The 13,858-nt window shown below is 38.3% G+C and overlaps 1 protein-coding gene across 1 annotated transcript in view; it reads left to right on the top strand.

Moving 5' to 3' along the window:
• The window catches only part of FREM2 (FRAS1 related extracellular matrix 2), a gene marked incomplete at both ends in the record, with an annotated part of 129,569 nt that overhangs the window by 95,581 nt on the left and 20,130 nt on the right, over nucleotides 1–13,858 (top strand). Inside the window, 9 exons of the mRNA XM_080613330.1 lie at nucleotides 1,367–1,576; nucleotides 1,828–2,025; nucleotides 2,824–2,988; nucleotides 3,066–3,248; nucleotides 7,415–7,545; nucleotides 7,991–8,149; nucleotides 9,014–9,317; nucleotides 11,794–11,925; nucleotides 12,538–12,869. Of these exons, the coding sequence (XP_080469456.1) occupies nucleotides 1,367–1,576; nucleotides 1,828–2,025; nucleotides 2,824–2,988; nucleotides 3,066–3,248; nucleotides 7,415–7,545; nucleotides 7,991–8,149; nucleotides 9,014–9,317; nucleotides 11,794–11,925; nucleotides 12,538–12,869 (1,814 nt within the window). The remainder of the gene's footprint in view (nucleotides 1–1,366; nucleotides 1,577–1,827; nucleotides 2,026–2,823; nucleotides 2,989–3,065; nucleotides 3,249–7,414; nucleotides 7,546–7,990; nucleotides 8,150–9,013; nucleotides 9,318–11,793; nucleotides 11,926–12,537; nucleotides 12,870–13,858) is intronic.

Here is a 13,858-nt window from a genome sequence, read left to right as displayed (position 1 = left end):
CTTTAGCTTCATAATACCTCTCAACAACAAATGCTGGTATATTTGTTCTTGATACAGATTCACCTACATAAGATGAAATTTATATGTGTCTTGCTCTTAGCAGATCTTTCTTTTTAGAACAAATTAAGTAGTTACGGAATTTCTCTCAAAGAAATTAGTAGGAACAATTGTGAAGTACAGCACTAAGAGAAGTGGTGGTGGTGGTGGGGAATATATTTCCTTATAGTAAAAACCTTAATTCATCATGCCAGGACCCCTAGGATTCAAAACTGGGGATGGCACAGCTCTTGGGCTCTCTAGTCTTTTGGCCACAGCCTGAAAGCTCTGACATGGCTGACTGCCTGTAAAGCCATGAGCCTGGTTCTTGGTCTTACACAGTGCTGCGCTGGGCTGCCAGTCCTGACATCCTGCTTTAGAGGCTAAGCTCTGAGGTGTATAAGAAGCAGGAACTCTAGGCAAGTGCCTTTCCGATGATGGCCTTTAGCCTTGCTAAATTTGCAGAATTCCAAACCTTATTTCAATTTCAATGAAACTGTATCCCCCAAAGCTTTGTTTTAACAATTCTGCTGCTTATTCCTCAAAAAAAAAAAAAAAAACACAAACCCAAATGTTAAGTCCCAGTCCTTTACTAAATTCCTAGATACGTTTAATGCTTTGGTTCCAAGATAAAGTGTCATGTTTAGGTGGTATCTTGTTTTGTTAGCTTTCTTCTCACTGGTTTGTTATGGATTAGCTTGCTTTGCTTTAAATAAAACAAACAAATTAACAACCAAGCAACAACAATAGCAGCGAACATAACAGCAAACCAAACCCAGATCCCAGATCAGTCTGCCTTTAACATTAAGTTGCCAGATCCCATCTGACATGGTCTGAGCAGAATTTATTTCTTTTGGTTTCCATTCATTCTGGTTTACACAACTCCTTTAAATAGCAGTTCTTCCTCACAATCAGCTCACTGGCCTTTTTTCCTTCCTTTTATACATTAGTCTCAAAACTTCTACCTTTGTTACAGAACAATATTAAATTTCTTTCAAAAAGACTTTGCTTCATCTCCAAAGCTTTTTGCTTACTTTAATTTCTTATTTAAAACACACTTTATTAGTTTTAGTGGAATGACTGTTGGTTTACAACAGAACAGAATCAGCCCCATTTTTTGTGACTTGAATCACTAAACAAAAAGTATCTTAATATTGACTTGTATTCTGTAGTCCAACTTATGGATGGTCAATATTTGGCAAATTTTAAAATTATATTTAAAAAAATACATTTACCTACAATTGACTACCTAATGATAGGTATTTCTGTTTTTCATTACATGTAATGCTGTTTATTAATTTGATATGGTTTATCTCTTTTCTATTGGTAGCTGGAATAGATTATGTAGGCATCAGTCGTAATTTGGATTTTTCCCCTGGAGTCAATATGCAGACATTTCGTGTGGTAATTCTTGATGACCTTGGACAGCCAGTGTTAGAAGGAACTGAGAAGTTTGAGCTTGTGCTAAGGATGCCCATGAATGCTGCCCTTGGAGAACCCAGCAAAGCCACCATCTTCATTAATGACTCAGTGTCTGACTGTGAGTAATCTTTTTTTTTTTTTACCTTTTCACATTTATACAGGAGATAGCACTTGTCCTTTTGAATCACACCAAAGCCAATGAGTCTACATGTTTCAGCTACAGTTGATGTGTTAAGTAATTTGTTGTCTACCTGTTTATGTTATATAACTGATGCAGTGTGTTTTGCCTAAATTTGAAATAGTAGCAGGGAGATATGATAACTTTTTCAATTGTACTTTACACATGCTTTTTTGTGTTTTTCTGCCCAGTACCTAAGATGCAGTTTAAAGAATCTGTATATGTAGGCAATGAAAATGATGGACAGATTTCTGCCATGATATATAGGAGTGGGGATATCCGATACACATCTACTGTGAGATGCTATACAAGGCAAGGTTCAGCTCAGGTAATGATGGACTTTGAAGAACGTCCTAATACTGACAGTTCCATCATCACATTCCTTCCTGGTAAGCTTTTGATCTGATTTTAGAAGCCTTTAGTCTACCATGTTTTGTTTCATTTTGCTTTGCTTTGTTTGTTTGTTTTGTTTTGTTTTGTTTTGTTTTGTTTTAATTGTGTCTTCTCATAGCGTAGTGACAAAAGGACCTCTCTGGAAGCCAAGCGTTTTCCATACACAATGAGCAGAGTGCACAAAAATTATGTCTCTTTTTGCTTCACGTCTGACCTAGAGGGATAACCAATAGGAACCAAAGGGACATATCTTCATATAGATTCAGCTTGAGTGCCAGGATCTGGAGACATTCAAAACCCGCCTGGACACATTCCTGTGTAACCTTATCTAGGTGTTCCTGCTCTGGCAGGGGGATTGGACTAGATGATCTCTTGAGGTCCCTTCCAATCTCTAACATACTGTGATACTGTGATACTGTGATCATTTTGAGAGCAAAAGCAGGTTCACCGTAATATATCAGAAGCACAGACCTGCTGTCAAAAAAAAAGAAACTTCAGAATCTCTGCTCTTTGTTGAGCAGATTTCTGGTAAATACATTTAATTTACACTAAAATAGAAACTTGTCTTAGAAAAGTCCCAAAATGGGGGATTTCACTTCAATGAATTTCAGTGGAAAGGTAATGATTACTAATTCTGCTTTCACTATTATTATTACTCATTAACTTATACGATGTCAAGGTGGATGCTTTCACCAGCAGAAGCAGCCTGTGGTTCCTTGAGTTTGGAGAGAAGTGCTGTAATAGAGCAAAGAACAGCTAAGTTCTGCATGATATTACCTTAAGAATTATTGCAGGTGAAACTGAGAAGCCTTGCACATTGGTGCTTATGGATGATACTTTCCATGAAGAAGAGGAAGAACTACGTCTGGTTCTTGGCACTCCAAGAAGTGATTCTTCCTTTGGTGCCTCTATTGGTGAACAAAATGAGACGCTGATAAAGATTCAGGATGATGCAGACAGTAAGAAATTATTTTGTTGTTACTGGCTTTTGGAAGTCTATTTGTGCACTCTAAAAACATTTTTCTTCTAATTACAGAGGCTATTATTAAGTTTGGTGAGACCAAATTTAGTGTGAGTGAACCAAAGGACACAAGGCAAGTAGCAGTTATAAAAATCCCAGTGCTTCGTCTGGGAGACACTTCAAAGGTTTCAGTTGTAAGAGTTCATACAAAGGATGGATCTGCTATTTCTGGAGAAGACTATCACCCTATATCAGAAGGTATGATCATGCAGATGATTTTAACATCCTACTATTTGTTTTTATTCATGATTGTAACAAAATGTCTGAAAGATGAAATAACTTTAGAATACTTTGCAACTACATTCGTTTTGCTATTCAAATTCAGTATGGGCATTATCCCATGTGGTATGCAACAGCCAAATTCCTCTTTGTATACTAGATATCAGTGAAGATATTTACAAAAGAATTGTGGCTCCTTTGAAAACATCTGCAGCTCAAGTAACTGTGGAAGAAATGTGTGAGTGCCACCTTTGTAACATTTGCAAAATGTAACACCGTTACTCTGTAGAAGCATCTGCTCATAGGATATGATTGTGTAGTTGTTTCTCAAGCAGTTCATTAAGCAAATGGCTTTTGCTTTCTGTAGGAATTAATGTCTATTTCTTTTTATTTTTCTACTTTCATAATAATCAAGTTTTCTTTATATGTCTGCAATTCACTACTTGCTGCTCCTTACTACTAATGACTGAAGAGAAAAATTGTGTAACAGAATGAGAAATTTCTTAGCTGATAAAATTCTTTCCATTAAATAGCCCACCCAAATGGTTCAGCGAATGACTGATAGAGTTTGTAGCACTGTGAATTTTTTTTCTTATGCAGTTTATGGTAATACATGATACTAATGTGTGTTTTAACATTAATCATTAATTGCTGGAGTGTTTTCACAGTCTTGGATAAACTATTTCTTCCTGGGAAGAATACAGGGATGTTGTCCAGGAAGCTAGGGACCAGATTAGGAAAGCTAAGGCACAGTTAGAATTAAACTTGGCTAGGGGTGTTAAAGATAACAGAAAGGGATTCTATAGGTACTTAGCGAATATAAACAGACTAGGGATAACGTAGGCCCCCTAGGCGTTCAACACTATCCCACATGATATCCTTGTCTCTAAATTGGAGAGACATCAATTTGATGGGTGGACCACTCCGTGGATAAAGAACTGGCTGGATGGCTGCATGCAAAGAGTTGTGGTCAATGGCTCAATATCCAGCTGGAGACAAGTAACGAGTGGTGTCCCTCAGGGATTGGTGTTGGGACCGGTCTTGTTCAACATCTTTGTTGGTGACATGGACAATGGGATTGAGTGCGCCCTCAGCAATTTTGCCGATGACACCAAGCTGTGTGGTTTGGTCGATACGCTGGAGGGAAGGGATGCCATCCAGAGGGACCTCAACACGCTTGTGAGGTGGGCTGATGCTAACCTGATGAAGTTTAACCATGCCAAGTGCAAAATCCTACACCTTGGTCGGAGCAATCCCACGCGCAGCTACAGGTTGGGCAAAGAAGAGATTGAGATCAGCCCTGCGGAGAAGGACTTGGGGGTGTTGGTCGATGAGAAAATGAACATGAGCTGGCTTCAGTGTGCGCTCGCAGCCCAGAAAGCCAACCATATCCTGGGCTGCATCAAAAGCAGCATGACCAGCAGGTCCAAGGAGGGGATCCTGCCCCTCTACTCTGCTCTCGTGAGACCTCACTTGGAGTATTGTGTGCAGTTCTGGTGTCCTCAACATAAAAAGGACATGGAACTGTTGGAACAAGTCCAGAAGAGAGCCACGAGGATGATCAGGGGACTGGAGCACCTCCCATATGAAGACAGGCTGAGAAAGTTGGGGCTGTTCAGCCTGGAGAAGAGAAGGCTGCGTGGAGACCTCATAGCAGCCTTCCAGTATCTGAGGGGGGCTATAAGGATGCTGGGGATGGACTATTCATCAGGGACTGTAGTGACAGGACAAGGGGTAATGAGTTAAAACTTAAACAGGGGAAGTTTAGATTGGATATAAGGAAGAAATTCTTTACTGAGAGGGTGGTGAGGCACTGGAATGGGTTGCCCAGGGAGGTCGTGAATGCTTCATCCTTGGCGGTGTTCAAGGCCAGGTTTGATGAGTCCTTGGGTGACATGGTTTAGTGTGATGTGTCCCTGCCCATGGCAGGGGGTCTGGAACTAGATGATTTTAAGGTCCTTTCTAACCCTAACTGTTCTATGATTCTACGATTCTATTTTGGTGTCCAGTCCAACTGATAGGACTTATTTTTGAACATCCAGCAGCAACGTTGGGCTAACTCCAAGTTACACAGAAGAAGAGTCATTTCCACTAGTGATATTAGAAGAGAAAAATTGTTAGGAATAAGAAAATTATCATCCAAAAACTTGCTAATTTCAGTCACTTTGCCTCCTGCATTTGAGAGTTTTGCTCTTTCCTCCTCAAAACCCCAGAAATTTTTAGTGCCAGCAAATACTTCTTCTATATACATTACCTATACACGTTGCCTTGCTTACACTCTCCCTGCTGTGCACTGACAAAACATGGAGGCAAAGTTTTTAATGGAAACATGCTACTGCAGTAGAAGAGGCTCTAGGCCTCTGCCCAGAAGCCTTTGAGAAGGGTCTGTGATCTGCAGGATTTCCCCACAGATTTCAGAACATCTGTGGGTTCAGGGAGCCTGCCTATTCAGCCATGGGTACAAACTGGGTTATCTGAAGGAAGTGGGACAAACTGAAATTCAGTAAAATTCTTAGCTCTCCCATAGCATGTTTAGTACCATAAAGAGTATTTTCATGGCTTAATAATGTTTAAGGCTAAAGGATAATTAGATCACCTAATCAGACTCACTGTGGATTGCAAGTTTCTCCCAGTTTCCCCCATTTACTTCTGTACTGAGCCAAATAACTTTTGGTTAGAGAATATATATCCTCCAGAAAGGGCATCCAGTCTTGGTTTGAAGGCACCAGAGAGGATGAGTGTTTCATAGCATTTTGCTTCACTTATCTATTCTTATTTCTCATATATACTTCAACTGTCATCCCCTGCTGATTATTTTACCTGTCCCTTTAAAGTGCAGAGCTGTTTTAGTACCTGGTATTTTTTGTTTATTATGGTGTTTCAATATACTAATCAGAACATAGCTTTCTGCAAGTCTGTTTTTTTCTTTCTTCTGGTCCTCAATTTCTGTTGGCCATTTATGTACCATCTTCAGTTAATTTCAAATCCTGTAAAAAATAAATATAGTAGAAATGCACCTACTATTTTAGGATCACTCTTATCCATTCCACAAACAAATGTAAAATATTTTCTGTACTTCTTCCTTTAGTAAATGAATCAAAGAATGACAGTACTCTTCTAACTCTATCAGTGTGATGGATTGACCTTGGCTTGATGCCAGGTGTTCACCAAGCCACTCTGTCACTCCCCTTCTCATCTGGACAAGGAAGATACAATGTGATGAAAGGCTCATGGGTCAAGGCAAAGACAATGTGATCACTCAGCATTTACCATCACAGGCAAAACAGACTCAACTTGGGAAAATTAATTTTACTTATTACCAGTTGAATCAGAATACAATAATGAGGCATAAAACCAGATTTAAAAGCCCCTTCCCCCACTCCTCTCTTCTTCCCAGGATAAATTTCACTCCCAAATTCCTCTACCTCTTCCCCCTAAGCAGCACAGGGGGATGGGAAATGGGGGTAATGGTCAGTTCATCACTTGTTGTCTCTGCTGCTCCTTCCCTCCCAGCGGTGGGTCCATCTTGGAGCCGTCTGTCACTGGTCGGTCAGACATCAGGAAAGCTCCTAGCAGTTTCTCACAGAAGCCACCCCTGCAGCCCCCACAATACCAAAACCTTGCCATGTAAACCCAATGCAGTCAGCTAAGGTTGAACTTCTTACTCACCATGACCTCCAAAGTTTTTTTCAGACAGTGCTTTTCAAAATACAGTACTTTTTGTGTAGCTATAGCTTTGTGCCTTATTTTTGCCATATACCATTTATTAAAATGCATTTTCTTTGATTAAAACCTGGTAATACTTTTTATTTAGAATTCTTCACTCTTTTGGTCATACACCTATGTTGCCAACAATTATGTAATAATTAGTCCCAGAGCATTTTCAAAATACTAAGTTGTTTTAGACTTAATCTTGGTCTTTTCAAATGTCTTTTGATGATTATTATGCCTCATTTTCAGTGAGCTCCACATGTGTCTACCACTATTCATTATTATTATTTTAGCATCAAATAGGTTAAACTAAATACATGAACATCTGTAATTTGAAAAGGGGGTATTAACTGCCGTCTCTTCTGTCTGGGTCTAGAATTATAGCTTGTTATGAACAACAGATTTATTTTTTAAATGTCTCATTATGTTTTTAGAAATTGAGTTTAAGGAGGGTGAAACACAGCATTTTGTGGAGATTGAAGTTCTCTTTGATGGAGTGAGAGAGATGAGAGAAGCCTTCACTGTTCACCTGAAGCCTGATGAGAACATGGTTGCAGAAATTCAGGTAACAAACTCACACAAAGTACTCAACAGCAAAATCTTATAAACAGTCCTTCTTGGTTTCTGGCTTATAGCTTTGCTCTTCTTTTAGGGTTATACATGCCATTTTGGCTTGTATCTTAAAAGACAAAGAGGATCAGCCCAGCTGACAGAGTAGCACCTACCCAAAAGAGTTTGTTGGCAAGGCATGATTCGAAAAAGCTGGGACGCAAGGTTAAAGGGTCTGGTATCTTCAGTGTTCTGAAAAGAAAGAAAGTAATTTTAACTCTTGCTTTTGTAGTCTGCTTTATGCTTTCCAGTGCCTCAAACCTTTCTCAATAGCTCATCCTATTGAGGTTTTAGAACTTCTTTTGGGACAATATTTCAAATTACACCTGATCAAGGTCCAGTTTGAATCCCCTGTTTATTTAAATGTTCACAGAGAACCATTTCTGCCTTTTCATTGCCAGATAGCCAAAGCCATTGTTTACATTGAAGAAATGAACAGCATGGCAGATGTCACCTTTCCTTCTGTCCCTCAAGTTGCATCGCTTTTGATATATGATGATACTTCCAGAGCCAAAGACAGAACCAGTCCCATAGCTGGCTATCCTGTTGTCTGTATCACAGTGAGTATCTCTGTGGAAAGTTGGAACAAAATTAGTACATGGATTTTGCTCAGTGGATTTTAGGCACCTAGTATCAACCCATATTGTTGTGAGCCACAGATGAGTTCAAACTAGAACTGTCCTAAGAGCTAATCTAATTTGTCTGGATAATAAATCAATTTTCAGTAGGACAAAAAGCACAGAAAGATATTTAACTTGTTCATCACTAAGAACAGTTTGATACTCACACTATGTCTATGATGCATGATCTCACTATTACCTGCATTATCTTAATTTGCAGAATTAAAATCACTAGAGATAACAGATAAGTCATTGTTTTTAATAAGTGACACAGACTGGAAGATGAGTTGAAGTACTACAGGTTTGTTTCATTGTAATTTTGCAGCTGAAAGCTTTGCATGAGGAAGGTTTTGCTCCATCTGCGTCTTCAATTTGCTTCTCACACCATTCCTTACATAGAGGAATGGATCATATGTTGAATGTATCTCCTAAATAGAAATTAATAACAACAACAACAAAAAAGAAATCTCGAAATGCAAAATATATTTGCAGAATTAGATCAAAGAGCAACAATCAAGTTAAAGCAGCATGTGGGACTGTAGTTTGTGCCTTCATAACTCTGTTAGATTTTCACCCATAAATCATAATTTAAAATAATATTTTTATTTCATTAAGAATAATTAGACCTGCATTTTAATCTACCACAAGCATGCTTAAAGTGTCAGTGTCAAAATAAGGTGATTTCTTAAGAGATTTACTGGGGTTGTCAGTTCTATGTTGTGGTTGAGCTTTATGATCTTGGTAAATTAAAATTCTTGTGCCATGAAAGAAGTAAATTGTTAACATATCTGCCTTGTTCTGCAGGCCTGTAATCCTAAATATGAAGACTTTGACAAGACTGGTTCTATATGTGCCAGTGAGAACATCAATAATTCTCTGACACAATACCGGTGGCTTGTAAGCGCACCCACTGGTCCTGATGGTGTGACTAGCCCCATGAAGGAGGTTGACTTTGATACCTTCTTTACTTCCTCCAAGATGATTACACTTGACTCCATTTACTTCCAAGCTGGTTCTCGAGTCCAGTGTGCTGCTCGTGCTGTGAATTCAGATGGGAATGAGGGTCTTGAGCTTATGAGCCCTATTGTAACTATAAGCACATCAGAAGGTAAGGCATCATCACCTATTGCAAAACCCCCAGACCTCTTTTTGATCCCAAATTCTGTCCTAAACAAAATTTGATTACATAATAAGGTGTTTTAATGTTACGATCTCAGCTTTTCTTGTGTTGTCCGTAGAGACTGTGCAAAAACTTTCTTCTTAGCACAGTAGGGAACTGTAAAAAGAAAATGTTTTTTAACTTTGCTAGTTGCCCACATACTTAAATAATTAACCACATAGCAAACTTGCATGTTCAGTAGAACAGTATATAATGTGCACTGGCATTAATGAAACCTCGTTTCTCTTGACTTTTGAATTCAACTGTAGTAACATTGCAGTACAATCTCAGCTTCTATTAGACACTGGAGAACCCATGTGAGAGTGCTCTTACAAGTGCCTATCCAGAAGAAAAGCTTCATTTGGCATTCAGGCCTCACTAGCCTCAGTCATTGGACACCTGATACTCGGTATCTTCCTTGACTAAGGACTGGTGTCCAGCAACAGGACATAGACGAAGCTTTTCATGGTTGAGGTATTCATAATATTTAGCCTTCTTTTTCTGATTCCGTCTTTGTCTCTCTCTGATTGTCTGATATCAAATCACTACTGAATTGATGCTGAATTCCCTCAGCCAGCAGTTACTGCAATCTACTTCCTTTGCCCAGCCAACTCTTTTCATGAAACTCATACTGAATAATGTTGTGAAGCAGAGGTGAAGAACTGACGTGCACAAAGTACAGTTTGATAGCATATGCTGTTTTGTAGTAGAAGTCACAGATACTTTTGTTTATTGTATAATGTGGAGAATGAGTAATTATCAGCAATCAATTACAGACCATTGTATTTTATTACACTTTTGCAGCCGTTTTACATTCTTTGTGTCATCTCTGCTGCTTTTATATGTACATTAAGTCTTCTGGGTTTTGTGAGATCTTACAGTAGATAAATGACATGATTTTTCATTTGAAACATGATTTTAATTTCCTTGGCCTTTCCAACTAAATATTGTAAACATTTTATTTCCAACTATGTTAGGGCTTTAACGAGCTTAATGGATGGATTTTCTATTTATTTATTCCTATCCTTTATTCCACATTTTGGCTGTAGACTCAAGTCATCTTTGTTTGTACTATCAGGAATCTTACAAGCAAAGAGGACAAGGCTAATTAACTCAGGCTCAGGACTTAATTGTCATGCATATATTGCTTCCAGTACTAAAGCTAACTTATGATGCAGAAGTCAACAATACTGAAGATCATGTACAATAAAAACAAAATTATTAGATGCTATTTTGAAAGAAGTTCAGTGATCAAAGCAACCTGCCAAAATCCTGTATATTTTGAGCTTTGAAGATGCTTGACCTCCAGCGCATAGACTAAATTCTCAGAAGTCATATTGTGCAAAAAAAAAGTATTTAGCCTCTTTAGTACATCTTTCTTGCATTTAAGAAAAACAAACAAAGCTATTGTGTGCAGAAGAGAATTTATTTTTCATCATGCCAGAAGTTTCCAACTTGGAGTGTTGAGACAGATGGGGCCCACCAGAACTGATAAATTCTCCAAGAGGAGAGCCCTGCATTCTCTTTCTTGTAATCCCTCACAGATGGGCAAAGAGCAGAACATGGGCAAAGGAAACTGGTGATTTTCCACGTCTGCTGGTTTCTTTGGCCATCACATGTCAATGTGCTATGATTCTTGTGGCCAGAATGCAGGCGCTTCTGCATGGAACTATGCAATGCAACCAGAAGTTGCATGTATATCAGATCATATTATTGCAAACCTAATCTTCTGGTCCTACAAACCAGGACTAGCATTGGAACAGGTTGAAATAACACTGGAAAGGATTGCCAAAGTAAGTTATAGATTCTTCTTTCTTGGAGAAATTAAAAATTCAACTGAACAAGGCCCTGAGCAACTTGATCTAACTTTGAAGCTGGCTTTACTTTGAGTACAGTATTTCTAAAGATCCTTTGACATGATTATTCTAACTACATTTTGGTCACTAATGAAACAGGAGTTTCATGGATTCCTATGAAGGTATGTATAGGTCCAAACCCCAATCCTGGGCCAAAACAAACTGAACACTGATCAGGTATCTTCCGCAAAGCTATGTATGTGCTTAAGAGGGTGGGAGGAATTTAAGTGTATGCCTCTGAGGATCTCTGTAAGAAAGTATGGCACTCGACACTGACTTTGCAAGCATGCTTGATACATGCAACTGAAAATGTACAGGTACAGTATCATCACCTGTTTCTGAAAATGTGGTCCAGTTGATCTGGATGATTTCTATTTGAATCCTCTTTTGTATTAATTCCTATTCAAACCTCTGGTAAATGCTGCTGAAAAGGATTTACTTGTTGTTAAAGAAAATTCTGCTTGCTTTGGGAACTCGTCCAGTGAAAAAAAGTACATCTAAAAATAGTGCAAAGGAAAGTATACATTATAGCCTCTGGACATTAAATAATTTTCTCTTTTTTCCATTAGGTCTTTGTCAGCCTCGTGTGTCAGGAGTAGTTGGAGCAGAACCCTTCTCTGCCAAATTGCGATATACTGGCCCAGAAGATCCTGATTATGCCAACTTCATCAAATTGACAGTCACAATGCCACATATTGATGGTATGATATAATCAGCTAATCAGCTGTGGAGTTGAGGGAATACATAAAACAAGCTGTTATTTGAGCTTTTTTTATTGGTCATGTTATTTTAAATAGCCGTGTGGGACCAGAGAAAAGCTTGATGTATGTACAAGTGCAGTTTGCAACAAGGTGCATAAGATACTGTGTTCATACATAGTCTTTGATCTGAAGACTGTTTTCAGATTAATTGCATAGTTTATAAAAGTTCGGCTAAATCCACACTTTATAAAGCTCCTTTGAAATGCATACAGATACAACAAAGAAGAATTTATTTATTAAAAAACATTAAGCCATTTTATTACTATGAAAAATATCTCTGAAAAATATCACACAAAATCCTGACTGAAAATTATGTTGGAGATTTGGAAATATTATATTTGGCATTCATATTACAAAGATACAATTATTGTGGAGAAGTCTCATACACACATAGCATATCAACTTTCTCTGAATTCTAAAGTCCATTAATTGCTGTATGTGCAAAATACAGAAGCACTGCATAGCTTCCTTAGTGTTTGACAAACTTTGGCTAAATTAAGCAGCTCTAAACACTGAAATTTAGTTATAGTGCTATAAATTAATGTTTTTTAGGCATGCTGCCTGTTATTTCTACAAGAGAGCTCTCCAACTTTGAGCTGACACTTAGCCCTGATGGAACTAGAGTTGGAAACCATAAATGCTCCAACCTGTTGGATTACACAGAAGTGAAGACTCACCATGGTTTCTTAACTGATGCTACCAAAAATCCAGATGTGATTGGAGAGACCATTCCATATCAATACAGCCCAATAATCAGAGGATTCAATACCTTACGCTTCTACCGCAATCTGAATCTGGAAGCCTGTTTATGGGAGTTTGTTAGCTATTATGACATGTCTGAGCTCCTCACAGATTGTGGAGGCACCATTGGGACAGATGGACAGGTATGAAGCTGTAACTTGATTTTTTACTATGTTCTTAAAGTGGAAGATTAACTTGATAATGCATCTATGCCTATAGAAATAAGTGGGTTTAGAATTAATTGAGTTGAAAAGTAGTTGGTTTTTCTTTCTTAGTCTTCCCCCAAGGTTAGTTTGTTTCTTAAAGCTATTAATATTCATTAAATGTTAATAGACTATATGTGAAATCCGTGTCTGATTGAAGTTAAGGGAATAATTCTGTCTGAATGAAATTTGCTGTGATTTTCTCCCAATACAATTTTGAAGTATTTTAGGACAAACTGATTCTACTTTTATTATATAGTGAGCCACCTTAGCCTTTTCTTAGAATGAAAGCCTAAAGGATTGCTTTTAGCATATTTATACTACTGGGATATATATACACACACACATATATGCGGATATAGATATACACTAAATCACTATTAGTCATGGTGTATCTTTAAAAAGAGTTAAAAAAAAATTGTGAAGACCCTTCTTGCTGATAACAAGCGACTGCAATGTCCTACCAGGTGCTTGCCTCTGCTCAGCTCTTGCTCACTGGGTAACAAGATCCGCCAGTGCAAGGATCTTTGCTCAGGAAGCAAAGAGAAGCTGCCGATACAGAATGTCTGAAGAACAGACCTGTGAAAGTGGTTGGGAGTAAAAACAAAGAGACTGGGGAGATCTTCAGGTGTCCTTTGGAGAATTATTTCTAGAAATACATAGTAATGTGGAAGCAAAAAGGCTGCAGGATTTCTTCTGGTGCAGTGACAATGATACTAATCCCTTGTATTAACTACTACATAAGTCTGTCTGATCCCGCTCAGGCTCTAAAGTACAAAAGCTGTAGCTATGAAGATCAATCCTTTATGACACAGAAAAATGGTTTTTGGGAATAATCATACAGGCTGGAAGAAAGACTGGAAATGCAGTACCTCATTTCAGAGAAGTCTATCCATGGCATCATAGCTGTGTGGTAAAGCTCAATCACT

This window comes from Psittacula echo (genome assembly GCF_963264785.1).
Source record: "Psittacula echo genome assembly, chromosome: 3".
NCBI lineage: Eukaryota > Metazoa > Chordata > Aves > Psittaciformes > Psittacidae > Psittacula > Psittacula echo.
The sequence above is the reverse complement of the archived record's forward strand: the minus strand, read 5'-3'. Positions and strand labels throughout refer to the sequence as shown.